General features: G+C 45.8%; 1 protein-coding gene across 3 annotated transcripts in view; it reads right to left on the reverse strand.

The window, feature by feature from the left end:
- TENM2 (teneurin transmembrane protein 2) overlaps positions 1-17,253 on the reverse strand; it is a 1,360,160-nt gene that overhangs the window by 468,314 nt on the left and 874,593 nt on the right. Inside the window, exon 1 of one of the 3 annotated variants that reach the window (XM_043464768.1) lies at positions 5,392-5,831. The exons of 1 other annotated variant lie outside the window; for it this stretch is intronic. Coding sequence is in view for 1 of the 2 variants with exons in the window: in XM_043464767.1 (XP_043320702.1) it covers positions 4,755-4,770 (16 nt within the window). In the remaining variant the exon portion in view is untranslated. Of the gene's footprint in view, positions 1-4,754; positions 4,795-5,391; positions 5,832-17,253 lie in introns of those variants that run through there. One more of the 3 variants, XM_043464767.1, reaches the window with a different exon arrangement.

Here is a 17,253-nt window from a genome sequence, read left to right on the forward strand (position 1 = left end):
TACCTTGGCCAAATTAAAAAAAAAAAATCATTATTAATATTATTCTCAGAGAGTTGAGAAGTATTGTTATCCACTCTTCAGACAGATAAATTAGGGCAGGGAGGGGTCAGTCACTCGAAAAAATTCACATGTCAGCACCCATCCTTCAAACCAGCCAGAGAGCCAGGGCCCAGGCCTGGGTTGCTCATCACTGGCCCAGCTCGTAATGCCCAGGGAGCCCTAACAACTCGGAAGGCAGAGCCTGCGGGATGATGGATAGGCTCCTCTGGCTGGTCTCTCTGGGATGCACAGCTCACAGACTGGCACGCATCCCGACCTGGGGCCAGATGCAGGTCAAGTGGTAGCAGGGAGTCAAGGTCAAGGCGATCGCTCGCAGCCTGCTTCCCACCACCCCGCTCAGTGGGGGCTGCATTCTCAAGATAGCGCAGAACCTGCAAGGGTTTTCTAACAGCAGCACGAGCTTTTCTGCCATGACTTGAGGGTAGAGAGTTATGCTGCTGATGAGAAGATACAAAAAACTGAGTACAAAGCAAAAATGCCCCCAAACCTCCTACAACATGGGCTAAGCATATGTGTGTGTGCTCAGTCAGGTCCAACTCTGTGATCCCCTGGACTGTAGACTACCAGGCTCCTCTGTCCATGGGATTCTCCAGGCAAGAAGACTGCAGTGGGTTGCCATTTCCTTCTCCATGGGCTACACACAAAGGCCCTCATTAGCTGAGACAGGCTGATTGTGCGTGTCTTTATCTATGAGGTCGGCATTTCAACTTGGATTTCTGATTCCACCTCCAGGAGCTTTGACTCCGTGAAGGAAACCGAACACACCCACCACTACATAAATACCTATAAAGCACAGGCAAACATAGACATATGTATTTTGACCCTTCGCCCCACAACCAGAATTCCAACTGAGGGCACTTGAAAGCTAGAGAATTTTGGAGACACTGTGTCTTGAAGCACACTGTTTATGTATGTGGAAACGCGCCTCTCTAAACTCCTTTCAGATCGAAAGCTAGTTGGATTTGAGCTGGAGGGTGAAATCTCTTTGCAGACATCCTCTTGTCCACATGTGGAGGATGCCAGCTTGCAGACTCCAGGCTCCACCTGGGACCTTCGCATTTAATTGTTTGGTTCACACGGTGGCAGCCAGTGCAATTTTTTTTTTTCAAAGTTGAGTTAGGAATGGAAGTTGCAAAGCTCAAGAGTTCTCCCCTAATGCCCAGTGTCCGGCCTTCACTGTGCTTACTGCCACGAACAGCTTGGCGGCTTTACACTTTTAAGAGAGTGGCCCAGACTGGAGGGTATGGAAAGCCAAAGACCAGGAGGGCTCCACCTGCCCATCTAGTCCAAGCCCTTGCCTTCATCGTGCCCTGTGTACCAACCTTCCTGGACTGAGCACCTGAAGCCATCTGCCAAAGTGAAAGTGAAAGCTGCTCAGTCATGTCTGACTCTATGCAACCCCATGGGCTGTCATCCACCAGGCTGCTCAGTCCATGGAATTCTCCAGGCAAGAAAACTGGAGTGGGTTGCCATTCCCTTCTGCAGGGGATCTTCCTGACTCAGGGATCGAACCCGGGCCTCCCGCACCTCAGGCAGATTCTTTACCATCTGAGTCACCGGGGAAGCCCACATTGGCCATTTTCAGGGCCCACAAGACCCTACCCCACGTCTTCCAGGGGAATCTTCCAGGCTACTTCTCTTGATCAACAGCCTCTACCACGCCTTTCCTGACCTTCTTCCTCTGCACCCATCTGGTGCCTATGGCCGTTCAAGACTTTCCTTCCTCAGCACCAAGGACTACGCCTTGTGCTTTTCTGTTGGCCGCCCTCCCCCATGAGACAGGAGCTCCTTCAGGCTGGGGACCACATCTCATTGGCTTTGCCCTCGGGTGTCTGTCAGAGCGCCAGCACAGAAACGGGCCTCAGAAGAGGCGCTTTGAAGGGAAGAGAGCCACCAGTGGGATCGGACGGTGGCCAGAAAGGGATTACACAGGCAGCAGGCCTCCTCAGCCGGGGGACTCTTCAGGGTGGGGTTGGGGTGCCATCAGGGCAGTCAAAGATAAGCTGCCTCCCCGACCCCACTGGATCTCAGCCCTTGGACCCAAAGGCTCTCCTGGGGAGTGGGTGGTGAGTAAGCACAGACCAACCTTCCTGCCTTCCCTTCTGCCCCCACGTCAAAGCAAATAGGGCTCCCTAGCAATCCAGGCTATTTCTTTGTACCCGCATTCCAGAATGCAACCTCCAGGAGAGTTAAAAAAAAAAATCAACTCAAGAAAGTATCTGCTGCTACTTAGGAGAGGGTTAAAACAATTTTTTTTTTTTTAAGGTTAAAAAAGCTACTTGCTCTTTAGGTCAGTCACTGTCATAACGATTTTTCTCTTGCCATATGCTCCTCTGAATTGCATTAATGTGACATCTCTCGCCGAAGCATCTGGTCTCAGCCACTTCAAGGCGCACAAGAAAGCACACACATTCAGACTGAGTCTATAATAACACAGAGAGGTGTCCGGACTCCTGCCATCACAAAGCCAGATACCGTACTCGTAAAATTCTATGCTGGTCGTGCTGGATAAAAACACTCCAGAAATGGGGCAAGAGATAATTCAAATGAATGGAGGCAGAATCTGGGGGGAGGCTTTTGTATGCATGTCTGTACGTTGTGTGAATATGTATGTGTATGCATGTGTGTATAAACACACACCTGTACACTCTCACACATGTTTTATGAATTGGTAATCATCTTCATGGCTCAAATATAAAGTCTTCTTTTCTACCGAAAGAAACTAAACATTGAAAGCATCAGAGGAAAACAGAGCCTCACCAATCTGGACAGGGAGGTAGGGCATATCTATGTTTTAGCACTTGGAAATACAAAAAGGAAAATCTTCCATCACAAGCCGAAGGCAAAGTGGCATTATCAACCACCAACCACATGTTTCCCACTAAGAAAAGGAAAAAAAAAAATGTACTGGCAAGCAATGCCATACCAAGGATTTCTTCTTTCTCACTGGTAACAATCTTTGTCAAACAGATACATTACCTTCAATTTTCCCCAAACATCACACCCCAATTTCTTAAATAGCTCATTAAGAAAAAATCCAAGTGGGCTAAATAAAAAGTTTACTACATAACAAATGAGACTGCGGCATCCATTCTTTTCTTGTCCTGAAGATCCTTGTGCTCATTTTGTCAAAAGCACAAGAAGAAGAAATGCGATTGCATTTGTGCTGATGCTAAATGTTAATAGATTTGCCTAAATGCCTGCTAATAGCCCCCCTAAAATTAGCTAGACTAGTAGTGCATGCCTAATGTGGTGCTGTTTTTGTTGTTTTACTTGCATTTTTGCTTTTTTGTCGTCGATCAGAGGTGGGGAAAGGCCCCTAAATAAAGCAAAGGTCTTTGGGTGTGAAACATTTCCAAGTGTCACATGTGAATTCTGCAGAAAGAACATATATTCTGCAACTATCCCAGAGTTCTGACATTCTGTCATGAAGGTGACAAATCCTAGTGCTCTAATGTTTCATTAAATTAAACATGAAATGTTTAATGTTTTGTTAAATTAAACATGAATCTGTGACTCTGCACCCGAGAACCAGGGCCTTCTATCAAGCCCTCACATTCCTCCAGGTCACTTTTTGGTTATAAAAGCCGAGTTTTGTTTATTGGGAGTATTGTATTTCTCTCTGCAGTTAAAACGTACTTTATCCTAATGCGCTTATAAATAAAAACCAACAAGTGACACAGTTTTTAGGTGCTTACAGCATTTCTTAAGTCAGGCTCACAGAGAACAGCTTGCAGACAGACCCTTAGCTAATTCTTTATTACATTTTTTTCCCTTTCAAATATTTACCATCATGACTGAGAGTCTTCCAGAGTGCAGAGGTATCACATTTTCTCAGGTATCAAGCCCATTTCACAGACAGGCTTGCAAATGGCTAAAGAATGTGAGGCTTGCTAGAAAATAGTTGAAACAGATCTGTAAGACCATAGATTTCAGGCTAAAGCAATCTCAGTAAACTGCCCCCGCCTCATGTCCTTTTCTACCATGACAAAAACCAACAAGGTAAACAGAGCAAGACGAAACAACAACTCTGATTTAGGAATGTATTTCCACAAGCAGAGAGGCCCATGCAGAGCTCCTGTGACTACTGAATAAAACTTCTGATGGAACCCCTTAAAGCGGCAGGTAAACGCACCAAGGGTGCTTTCGGGAGAGTGAAATGAAGCTCAGACCAAAAAAACATTGCTCCTTTCTGACCAGTTCAATAAGATGGTTAAAAGCATAGGATCATACCACAAGCAAAATTTCCAAATGTTATTTTATAAAACACTTTTGGATGATACTTTTTAAACAGAGGGGAAAAAAAACCCACCAACTATGTAGCAACTTCAAAGGGAAAAAAAAATACTCATGTCCCAGAATGAAACTGTCTGAATATTTTTACATTTTTTCTAGTCAATTTAAGTGGGTTATACCTTAACCCACTTAAACAAGGTCCCATCATTGTCAAAACAGCAATAGCAGAAAGAACCATCTCTCTCTCTCTTTTTAAAAGAACCGTCTCTTAAATGGCAAGTTGCACAGACCCTTCCAGTCCAATCAAACTTGATATCTATACTTTTCTCTTTGTCGACACACCAGCTCCTATCACTGGCCAGAAACTGCAAAATAGTCTGGAAGTGGTACCACATCTTTGCTCAGATCTCCTGCTCCCGGCTAGTTCCCCAACAGGTAGGAATATTTTTGACACTTACCATTCTGAAGCTTCATGTCTGTGAGGCAAACTAAATAAATGAAATGGATCCTGCTTTAATCTTCTTTTCTAGACCACAAATGCCTTAATCAAAAGGAAAGACAAAAAAAAACACACACACACACACAAATGTTCCCTGAGGTTCTTTCTCTCAACCCCCAGAGTATAAGCAAGGAGGAGTCATCCTTTACTGAATGGCCAGAATTTGTACCTTAATATCAACAGCAGAGAATTCTTTCTAACATTCCACTACACCATCCTCCTCATCCCCCATCTCTTCCCTCACTTCGATAATTTGTACCCGAGACAAGGCTTAAGTTGTACTTTAAATCACAATCTGGAAATGCTTCAGTTGGATATTTGGCTTGGCAGACCTCCTGTAAAAATCCCACGTAAAGCCACATTTGTTTCCTTCCTGCAAATGAACTGTGGCGTTTGTGGTCCCTCTGGCTCTCGCCAGCACAGACTTCGCCTTTCAATGAGCTTAAGTCGCAGGACTTCATTTGGGGTTAGCTGTCCCGCAAAGCTCATTTGGCTGTTACACCATTAAGGCGAGAGGCTCTAAAAGGCAAAGCAAGATGCTTTTAACTACGTTGGAGGGGCCAGTCGTATCTTGTTAGCAACAGCTGCGCACTTACCAGGCTTTCAGGGACTTCACAGAGCTGTCCTATTCCTTCTGGGATTAGGAACACACAGTGAAATGAACCAGTCGTTCATGGGAGCTGGCCAGGCTGCACCAGACTCTCATCTTCCTGAAATCCAGCGAGGCGGCTCCCTCCAAGGTTACTCCTCCGTCGGCTTCTCCTGGTGGAGACAGCCCGCCAAGGCCCTGGCTGCCGATTCCAAACTACTACTCAATAAAAGGATTTTAAAGGCTGTGCCGAGAGCCGGGAGCTTTAGATCCCAGTTTGGCTCTTTCTCCATCAGCATTCCTCGGCAAGCCTGCACAGAGCGAGGTATGCTACATTATTTATGTCAGCTCTAGGCTCTGGAAAATACACACTGGCATCCTGATTACTAAGAATCCTCATGGATACAATTAAACCGTTCCCACATATATTTTTTTCACCCTCCCCCCTTCCCAGATTTAACCTCTTTCAGAGGAAACAAAAGCACTTTGAGGCGTGGCCCAGCTCACCTACTATGAGCCAAGAGAGCACTGAAATATGGTCACGATGGCAAACGAGCTGAGAGAAAAGGACACCTTCCCTGGAGTGGGCGGAAGGCGAGCTCCAGGGAGGAAGGTTCAAGTAAGAGTCTGGGGAATAACCCCACAAGTGGCCTCCCTGGGTTGAGGACATTGATGTGGAAGCAGCAAAGTGAAGGCGCTACCCGAAAGCCATTTTGATGAATTCATGGAAGATTGATTTAGAATGGGCTGTTAAGGGAAGGAAGGAAGCATTTGGCAACACGACTAACCTTCCAAGCTGGATGAAGAGCAATCATGCTCCCCCACCAACTGCTCCTTGGTGCCCCATCCAAGTCACAGCCCTAGACGGGAAGACCATGGATTTAGCCAAGTAGAGCAACCATCCTGGCCTCAAGTGTCCTCTTCAGCAAAACGAACAACTCTCTAAGTTGCCGTCCGCCATCCCCCTTCTTGTCAATAGCTCGGCCACACGTTCTGAGACGGGTCTCTTAGCCACGGGCAGAAGGCCCTGCATGCAGGCACAGCTGAGAAAGGCCGATGACAGCCACTTCCTCCTCTGTAGGAGTAGCAAGAAGGCTATGCATCGCCCCTCTCCCTGTCTAGCTAGAAAGTTCCTGCTTGGCAGGCAGAGGTGACTTCATTTTGTGAAAGCCCCAGGCACCGCTTAGTGAAACCACCTTTGGCAGGACCTCACAGTGAAGTCAGTGGATGTGGGCAAGATGTTGGCTGAGGGAAAGGCAATTGTCTCATCTAGGAACACAAGGAGAAAGGCGCGACCTGCCTCTCTCCAAAGGCTTCCTTTGAACGTGAATTCCTGTGTTGTGCCAGTTTTTTTTAAGTGACTGTCACTTCCAATGACTTAGTCCATCCCCACTCAGATATCTTGGGTGGAAAATTGGTGTGTGAGATGGAAACAATGGAGAGAACACAGTGTAGGTCAGTGGAGCAGAGCCTGGAGCGGGCAAACCCACTCTCTGATGCACACAGTAGCAAAGCAACGGGGAATCTGCTCCAGTGCATGAAGAAGCAGTGCTTTTCCTCAACCGTAAACAGACGAAAGGAAGCGTGATAGAACACACGCACACACACTCTCACACTCACATATCACAAAATGATACAACCCAGGCACCCAAAGATCTGATGAACGGAAAGCGGATACAAGGTGCCCTATGGGATGACTTCAAGTTGGGATATCAGCTGCTGAGACCCAGAACACTGGGCCACCCAATCTACTGACCCTTCAGGAGGCCTTGGCCACACAGGGTCACCCGTGTGCTCCCAGCTAGAAGTGACTTCTCTTATCCTCTCCACAAAGGAATCCCACCCACATTGTAATTTTTCTTGGAAAGGACTTAGAAGCAACTAACAAGAGTGATGAGACCAGAGATGATCCTTTGGGAGAAAGGTGACTCAAGAATATCATTATTCCTCCAGGAACTAAGCAATCATCAACCCAGAGGCTAACCTCAAGCTAAAGACCTTGGTAAGGATACCCCCTCATGCTGCGCCCACCCCCCCCGCCCCCACTGCCCAGAGCTGTGGTGTGGGTGAGACCCGGGGCTCCACCAGTGCTTAGCGAATCTGTGGTCTCAGATGAGCTGTCCAACCCTCCTGAGCCTGTATTCTCATCTGGAAACTACGGCTACTGAGACCCACTCCCAGGATTTTGAGGATTCTGTCAGAAAAGTCCAGGGCCTAACCCAGTGCCTGGCACCCTGCGAGCCCACAATAAACTTGGCTACTATGAGTTTCCAAAAGTGTATCAGTTCAGCGGCAGAAAACTGACCCTGACTAGTTTGCAGACGCCCGAGCCCCTTCGCTAAGTACTCCCTCAACACTCAGGTCGTTATTGACAAATCTGTGTGCCAAACGCTGCAGTTGTGGCGCTCGTTTCCCTCAATAAACTTGCTCAGATGAGTTGCCCCATGACAGAGATGTCAATAAAAACTAAAGACAGTAGAAGAACTGAGAGTATTAACAGGCAGATCGTGAAACATTTTTTTTTTAAAGGAAATTTCAGTACGTTACAGATCAATTGAATATCTTTCTGCTGATTAAACTAAAACTATTTCAGGATGTTGGTATCCAAAACAGGGCTGCTCTACTTGAGATGGAAGGAAAAGTGGCCTGAAATCCCATTATCTAGAGCCCCCATCCATTTATCCATAAGCTATAAGGACCAGAGGCTGAAAACCTCTAATCTAGTAGAAAGACAGCATTTTATGGAAAAAAGACAAGGAAGACCAGAGAGATTAAGGGACTCAGTCAATTTCATGTCACCCAGCACAGCTCAGTTGGAACCCACAGGTCGGATTTCCTGCCAAAAGCTCCTTCCATCCCTTCACAAGGCCAAAGGTAAAACCAGTGGAACTCAAAGTTTTTATTTCACTGCCCAATAAATTGGTTTTGATTCAATCCAGTCTGTTTTAATACTGTGTGTAGCGGACCAACACTTAACTACATGATGAATTTCCTTTCTTTTTTTTACAGAAAGTGATTATTTTAAATTTTGATTTTAAGTTTCACTATTTTCCTTAAGCCATTTTGTTCTGATCAAGATTTTTCAGTCTTTCAAATGAGAAAAGTGATACTTCAAACTCCTATTTCATATGAAGGCTGCATCTTCAATGGATGATAACATACGCGGGTTAGTGTCAGTATCTTTGAAAAATACAGATGTTTACCCATATATCTCTTCTCTAATAACCTAGTTAATAGATCACTGTATCTTCTTCTGTATATACAAAGGAAGTCCTTAATAGGCAGTATTTGAAGTATTAACCACACTTCTTTTCTAATGTAAATGAGGACTATCAGAATTATAAATCTTCAAAAGAAGCAGGTCCTCCAACATTTCACTACTAAGAAATACCCAAACATACTGTGACTACACCTCTATGACCATCGGGACTGCACAGACATCTCTAAGATCCTCTTCTCAATTCAAGTTTCAAACAACTCCATCTTTCACTTCTTGTCAAACCACCTGAACAAAAATGTGGTATGTTGCATCATTCACTGAAGCTATTTCTCCAGTTGAAACATGAATTATGAGTTCTTCTGAAACACAGCAGCTAAATCAAGTTGCAACACGGCCCTGTTTTATTCATGGGGCAGATCACAGCTAATCACCTTCTAATACAAGTCATGATTTTGCTTTGTTAACATTTCTCTCATATTTTTCCTCCATGGTATGTACTAAATTGTGCTGCATGAAGCTGAGTACTGTTTCTCTTACCAGCTCTACTTCACCTGAGGGTAACTGACCCTGTTGGGCCATATGTATTTTGACAACATGTGGTGTTCATCCTCTAGTATCATGACATAGGCTTCCTTTGTAAATAATATGGAGGGACTCTGGGTGGTCTTAAATTCTAGGATTTTTTTCCCCTAGGTGGAAGCTCAAACTCCATCCCTAAGGATGAGCAGCACTAAATACGTACTCCTGAGACTACCTAAGAGGCATAGGTGTGTCTTGTTGGCAGTCAAATTGAGAAACTATTCTTACTTCCAGAACAACACAATGGACAGCCTGGGGCATCTACATCCTGTCTCCATCAGGCAGAACAATGTTTGAGGTTATCCTTTTCACTGAAGGCTTCAGAAATTGTATAATCCTCATCTAAATAACTTTCTTCAATGAAGCAAAAGAATATCAGTCATCCTATCCCCCTCAAGTTAAAGTTAAGCTCCTTAGGAAGAGGACTCTTGGCATTTTTCTTGTTCTGCAACAATCCAAGCTAAGGTTGGGCCAGAAAGTGGCAGGGTGTCTGGCACAGAGTCCACAGACAGAGTTTGTGGATAGGGTAGAATGGAGGCCCACGGTCCCTCCTACGTCATGCCCTCTGCCTCTGCTCCAGAACGAGATACCCTGTGTAACCCTTTCTGGGATCTTTTATGATGATGTGGCTCTGTTTTTCCTTTTGAGGCTGAGTTATTCAGTGAAGGTAAGATTTTCCTAGTGTTTTAACAACTGTGAGTGAGTGTCAGTCTCTTCAGTCATGTCCGACTCTTCTGTGACCCCATGGACTGTAGCCTGCCAGGCTCCTCTGTCCATGGGATCTCCCAGGTGAGAATACTGGAGTGGGTAGCCATTCCCTTCTCCAGGAGATCTTCTGGACCCAGGGATCGAACCCACGTCTCCTGCATTGCAGGTAGATTCTTTACCATCTCTCTCTCTGAGCTGTTCTATATCAAACTCAAGAAAAACTACTTATCCTAGGATTGAGAAGATTTTAATGGGACTAAGTGGCCATTTAGTCCAAATCCCTCACAATATATGTGAGGAAAAAGAAGATCAAAGAGGATAAGATATTTTCCTAACGTAGTCAAGGCTCACAGTGAGCTGGGAAGAGAACCCTGGCACAGAAATTCCTCTCATCTGTATGGATTTGTTATTCTATTTCCCTTCTTTTCATCCCACATGTCAGCTTCCCAGGTGGCACAGTGGTAAAGAATCCACCTGCCAATGCAGGAGAAGCAAGAGGCATGGTTTTGATCCCTGGGTCGGGCAGATTCCCTGGAGGAGGAGATGGTAAACCACTCCAGTATTGCCTGGAGGACTCCCCTGGTCAGAGGACCCTGGTGGGTTACAGTCCTGAGGGTCACAAAGAGTCAGACACAACTGAGCACGCATGCACCGCGCCTTCCGCATCAACCATCCTTCCACTTCCCCACCATCGCCAGATCTGAACAAAGATCATGGTCAAAGTTTTCTTAGTCTGTGACTTCCTGTTGCCAGAGGGAAAGTTTAACTCTGGGCACCATTCTTAGGAAACGTTTTGTAGGATATTCAAATTCCACTGAGGATGGGACTACAGGTTTATCTGAGCAGCTGTTCCCCCAAAGTGTTCGTCACTGGAGCACAGCCTCTCATGTCCAACCTCTCATTAAGAAAGTACTGGATTTGAATCTCTGAGTAGTGTATGTCCTAACTTTAGCTTCTGTATAAACACACCAGGAGATAATGGTGTCTGGGTCATCTAGTTCTTCTGAAGTTTAGACTTAATGAGACATGCCTAGCACATCCTGAAGACTCAGTAGCTAGGTACTGTCGTCAGAATCTCTTCATCATGGACTTAGATACATCCTTGTTACTTACATGCTAAGTCACGTCCGACTCTTTCTCAACCCCATGGACTGTAGCCTGTCAGGTTCCTCTGTCCATGGGATTTTCCAGGTAAGAATACTGGAATGGGTTGCGATCTCCTCCACCAGAGAATCTTCCTGACCCAAGGACTGAACTCACGTCTCCTGTATTGGCAGGCGAATTCTGTACCATTGAGCCACCAAGGAAGCCCTAGATACATCCTAAGAGAGTTATAAGTTCTAGGAGAATTGTAAGTTCTTCTCTAGTGCTTGAGAATCCTGGGTAGAACCCATTTATTTGAAGAACTGCCTCTCTGAAAGGCCTGTCTTCTGAGTGGTCAGCAATATCCTGTCTCATATCCTCCCACTGGGAAGAGGGTAGATAGGATGTGTTGGATTGAGGTACTATGAACATGCAGTTTTCTGCTTAAAACCATAAGAAAGACAGGACTTCATTCAACAGGGAGCTGTGATTCCAATCCCATTGAGCCCCAGGCCATCAGTGTGTTCTGTGTTTCTGACCAGGGAGGTAAGGTCACAGATTCCTACTCATCACCACTGGCTGGGAAAGGGTGGGGCTGGCCTCAACTCTCTCATTAATTCAACTGGTGGGGAATTTTCCTAGATCAGCGTTTCCCGAAGGTTAGTCATTCCCCTACGACTTCTGCACTTTGGCTCTACCCAGCTTCTCCCTACATGAGCTAGAGCTGTCATTTCATTCAATCTTTGCTTCTTTCAGTTACTTAATATTTTTCTTCAAACTGACTTACTGTTTCTAATTTTAGCCTCATCCTAATAATATTGATGAAATCGCAGTTTATAAGTAGTAGCTATGTATAACTACATATACATACATTCTTAAACATGTGTGTACATGTCATACATATAATTTCTAAGACACATTACATATTAAAATTTTTTTAAAAATGAGCTCTGTGCCTCTTAAAGCCATCTTGTATTTTTGTACCACACATGTTGGCACCCAATAGCGCTCAAACATGTGTTTGGAAATAGTGTCCTAGATGAAACACTCTCCTTTTTTCTTTTTGGAGTCAGAATGTTCCTTTTCCTCTTCAGAATGCGGTGCCTCAGACTGAAATGTCACCAGGAAAAGAAATGCTCTAAAAATGAAGTTTTGATTATGTCCTACAGCCCGGATAGAAAACTCAGAGAAGAGCCCACATGCTACTTTTCATCCCGGGGACTGACGCTCGAGGGTGTTAAAATGCTATTTATTTTCCAACAGCCCGCTTGGGCCTGGCACCATGTAAATCCGAAGTGTTTGTAGAGGTTCCCTTGGGGACAAAGGAAAAATCATCTGTATAGATCAAACGTGTATTAGCCACATTAGCGATTGGTCCCTGGAGACTGATAAAGACCTTTTTAGACAGATTTCCCTGCACAGCTTTTTAAGAGATTGTTTTGAACTAGCCTGGGCTCTCACGGGTTTGGGGCTTACTTCAAGCCCTAAGTGTCAGAGGAGAAAGGTGGAAAAGGAGAAGCTGGGACGAGATCTGCTGCCTTTGTCGTGGGCAAATCTCGATTCCATGTCCACGCTCCCTTCCCCCATCAATATTTCATGTTCCCAGAACCATAAGAAAACACATCTGTTGCCTTCCTGCATCGTAATGTGTGGGATGGCAGGAAGATTATTACGGCGCAAGTTCAAGAATTTAAAAATTCATCACCTTCTCAATTTAGAAAGCTGGCTGTGGCTGGGACTTAGGAAGGCTCTGCAGGCCTGACGTGACCGAGGAGGACAGAGTCCTGTTCCTAAGAGATCCGAGCAGCGTGGGAGGCAGGCAGGGAGGGCACACTTCATCCTGGCCCTGCCCAGACTGCGGAGCCAGAAAGGCGGGGCCTCAGTTCTCTGCTTCTTGTCCACAGAAGGCTTGCTCTGTTCCCTGAAACTGTACGGGGCTTCCCAGGAGGCGCTAAAGAACCTGCCTGCCGAGGCAGGAGATTTAAGAGCTGTGGGGTCAATCCCTGGGTCGGGAAGATCCGCTGGAGCGGGGCATGGCAACCCTCTCCAGTATTCCTGCCTGGAGAATCCCATGGACAGAGGAGCCTGGTGCGCTATAGTCCGTGGGGTTGCACAGAGTCGGACACAGCTGAAACTCCTTAGCACTCACGCACTGACACCACATGAGGGGACGGGGGAGAATGCTACCCTGATTGGAAGTTCAGAGGCAAAATCCAACGTTTCAACAGCATGTATTCTCCCTGCTTTGTCAACATTCCATTGCTCTGTCCATCATAGGAGAGAGGTTCCCAGGGCTTAGCTCAGTTCTCTGTGTGTGTGGGGTGGGGGGTGTATGACTGCTCTCTAGTAAAGCAGCTCCCTTCCAGAACCCCGGGCAGTGATATAATAGTTCTCCATCCCCTTAAGACCTTCCAAGGCATTCATCTGGGTTGGTTTAACAGTTTTACTTTCACTTGTGGACACATTTCAAAGACTTAGACAATTTCACAACACCATCCCCACCCCCAATAACTGGGACACATGCCATCCTCCTCAGAATGGAGGGTCCAGGCCCTGCTCCCGAAGGAACAAGAGCCACTGGCCACAGCAAGGGTTCCCAGGAAACTGACACTTTCCACAGTGGGAGATAAACCTTTGCATTTTCAGCAGCTACTTCACAGAAGCAAGCAGGAGACTTTAACCTGAAGCAAAATGGTTAAGGAAGAAATGAGTGTAATTTGTTGCTGCTGTTGCTGCTAAGTTGCTTCAGTCATGTCCGACTCTGTGCGACCCCATAGACGGCAGCCCACCAGGCTGCCCCGTCCCTGGGATTCTCCAGGCAAGAACACTGGGGTGGGTTGCCACTTCCTTCTCCAGTGCATGAAAGTGAAAATTGAAAGTGAAGTCGCTCAGTCATGTCCGACTCTTAGTTATCCCCATGGACTGCAGCCTACCAGGCTCCTCCGTCCATGGGATTTTCCAGGCAAGAGGACTGGAGTGGGGTGCCATTGCCTTCTCCAGTGTAACTTGTTGGCTTGATACTTTATCACCTAATCGCATCCCCTGCATCCTCCCTTTACCTGGGGATGTCATCACCAGTCTGAGTGCCACCCCGGACACCTTGCTGTGTCTCACACACACATTACTGCTTCTGTTCCATTCCCTCTCCCCTGCCTTTCTCATTTGCCTTGGTTCTTAGTCATGCTTTCCTGGTGGCTCAAATGGTAAAGAATCTGCCGGCAATGCAGGAGACCCTGGGCTGGGAAGATCCTTGGGAGAAGGGAATGGCTACCGACTCCAGTATTCTTGGCCTGGAGAATTCCATGGAGAGTGGAGCCTGGTGGGTTATCATCCATGGGGTCGCAAAGAATTGGACATGACTGAGCAACTAACACTTGGCCATGCTGCTGGGCCATCAAAGGCAGGTATAGCTCAGCAAGATGGCTTTCCTCAACCTTTAAGTAGGAGACCAGACGTCCTCAGACACAAGCCTGGTGGACAAGGCAGCTAGGGCTTCATGTCTGCTCTAGTCAACTGCCCATGGATCATCATTTCCACGGACATAATCAGACACTTAGTGGGATACACTTAAAGTGAAAGTGAAAGTTACTTAGTCGTGTCCGACTCTTTGCGACCCCACGGCCTATACCGTCCATGGAATTCTCCAGGCCAGAATACTGGAGTGGGTAGCCTTTCTGTTCTCCAGGGGATCTTCCCTGGCATTGCAGGCAGATTCTTTACCAGCTGAGCCACAAAGGAAGATTGGGATACACTCAGGTTGCCACTTAATGAAGGTAATGTTTTCTAAGAAATCCTAGGACATTAGATTTGATACAGGAGCATTCTGTTTCCATGAGCGGCATTCACTGATAAATAAAAAAATAGAAATCTTCATTCCTTCCATTTCTAGTCAACAAATAGAAAGTTGGGAGAGTTCTACACAGGGACCTTTGCCAGGGCATTGCCTACCCTCTGGGGAGTTTTTTTTTTCCCCAAGGGAGGTTTACAGGGCAAATTGGCATGGTTATCACATCAACAGGGAGAGAAACAATTCTAGATGGAAATCAGATCATCATCCCTACCTTAAAATCCTTCAGTAGCTTCATCATAGGACAAAACCTTCATTCCATCCCATGACCTTCAGCTCCTTCTCCACCATCTGCCTTTTGCTTTATGTTGCAGGAATACTATATTTCTTGCATGATTTCATCTTATGTCACAGTTTAAGCCTCTATATGTGAGATTTTCTCTATTTAACAAGGTTTTTTTTTTTTTTTTTTTAGTCTTATATTTCTTAAATGCAGGCAATAATTCCATACTTTTTTTTTCAAAATCCATTGAAACTCCTCCTTTAGGGAGATTTTCCACACATGCCTTTGTGCTCCAGGCATGATAACCTAACCTCTACACTAAATGACTTGTTTCCACTTCTGCATGTGTGTGTGAGTGTGTGCTCAGTCATGTTCGGCTCTTTGCAACCCCATGGACGGTAGCCTGCCAGGCCCCTTTGTCCATGGAATTTTCCAGGCAAGAATACTGGAGTGGCTTGCCATGTCCTTCTCCAGGGATCTTTCCAACCCAGGGACCAAACCTGCATCTCGTGCATCTCCTGCATTGGTAGGCAGGTTCTTTATTGCTAGTACCACCTGGGAAGCTCCTTCTAAAGCAGTCAAAACAGTGACTAGCACAAAGCAGGTGCTCAGTAATTTTTAAAAGCTGTAAGTATTGCCTCATCATTGAGTTAAACCACCTTGTATTTATAGTATTCGCTCCCATGCCCTTATTAGACATGAAGCTCCTGTCTATGACTTTGCTAAACCACTAATATCTTGCCACTGTTTGGCAAGTAGTAGGTCTCATATAGGACGTGCTGAGCTAAAACAGACAAAAGCAGTTTGGGTGTCTGGGAATTCGACACAGAGCCTGGTTAAGTACTTCAGGGACCCATCATACAAAAGCCCGGGGTGAGGCTCTTCTCGATTCTGTTCCCAGGAGACTAGGTCTCACACTCTCTTTTAATTCTATTTCAGCACTACTGTCTGGTTGCATTACCTACCAGGCTACTGCCCAGAAGCCACACATCCTAGCAGCACAAGCAGCAGAGGCAAGACAAGCATTGGCTCCCTTCTTTCCATTACTCTAATCAAGCTTCACGTTATATCTTCCCTTAATCTGATTCGAGAAGGGCCTTAATAGCAGGATAGAAGCAAAGAACGAAGCCAGTTCTTCAAGGAGTGGCTCACGTCAATGGCACATTTTTTGTGGTCCAGCAATGACAAGTGCGGCCCCTGACTGGGGCCGATGGTTGCTCCTGGATACGAGCATTGGGCCCTGCCTGAAGGTGCACCGTGCCTGATGGCACAAGTCAGTCCTTCCTGATTTAATTAAGGGTTTTTTCTCTATCTCTCTTGACCTTCCGCTTGATTATGTAGTAAAGTATTCCTGGAGAGCAGTAATCCTATAAACTCAACATCAACCCTCGCAGCGATGAAAACGACAAAGCTGTCAAAACTTCAGCCTCACGAGGACTTCCCCAGTGGTCCAGTGGGAACTGTGCTTCCACTGCTGGGGGTGTGGGTTCAGTCCCTGGTTGGGATCTAAGATCCTACATGCCAGGCAGTCAGAAAAACAAATAAATAAAACAAATGCACCTATTTTTAAAATTAATTTAATTGAAGGCTAAGGACTCTACCATATTGTGGTGTTTTTTTTTTTACCATACATGAATCAGCCAGGGGTGTACATGTGTCCCCCATCCTGAATCCCCCTCCCACCTCCTTCCCCACCCCATCCCTCTGGGTTGTCCCAGAGCACCAGCTTTGGGTGCCCTGATTCATGAATCAAATTTGCACTGGTCATCTGTTTTACACATGGTAATATACATGTTTCAGTGCTATTCTCTCATATCGTCCCACCCTCACCTTCTCCAAATGTACCTATTTTTAGAAAGGTGTTATATATACACTGCCGTGTGTAAAATAGGTAAATAGTGGGAAGTTGCTATGTAACACAAGGAGCCCAGTCAGGCACTCTGTGATGATCTAGAGGGGTGGGTGGGGGAGGGGAGGGAGGTTCCAGAAGGAGGGGATATATTTATATAATTATTCGAGTTGTATGGCAGAAACCAATACAACATTGTAAAGCAATTTTCCTCCAATTAAAAAATATTACTGGTATATTTTAAAAAAACGGTGTTAAAAAATTTTAGCCTTACAACTTCCAGATGGGATCAGCTTGGAGATGGAAAGGCAGAGAAATGGAAGGCCCAGGATCCATTAAGAGAAAAAAACGAAGAGTTAA

Source organism: Cervus canadensis, chromosome 4, assembly GCF_019320065.1.
Source record: "Cervus canadensis isolate Bull #8, Minnesota chromosome 4, ASM1932006v1, whole genome shotgun sequence".
Classification (NCBI taxonomy): Eukaryota; Metazoa; Chordata; class Mammalia; order Artiodactyla; family Cervidae; genus Cervus; species Cervus canadensis.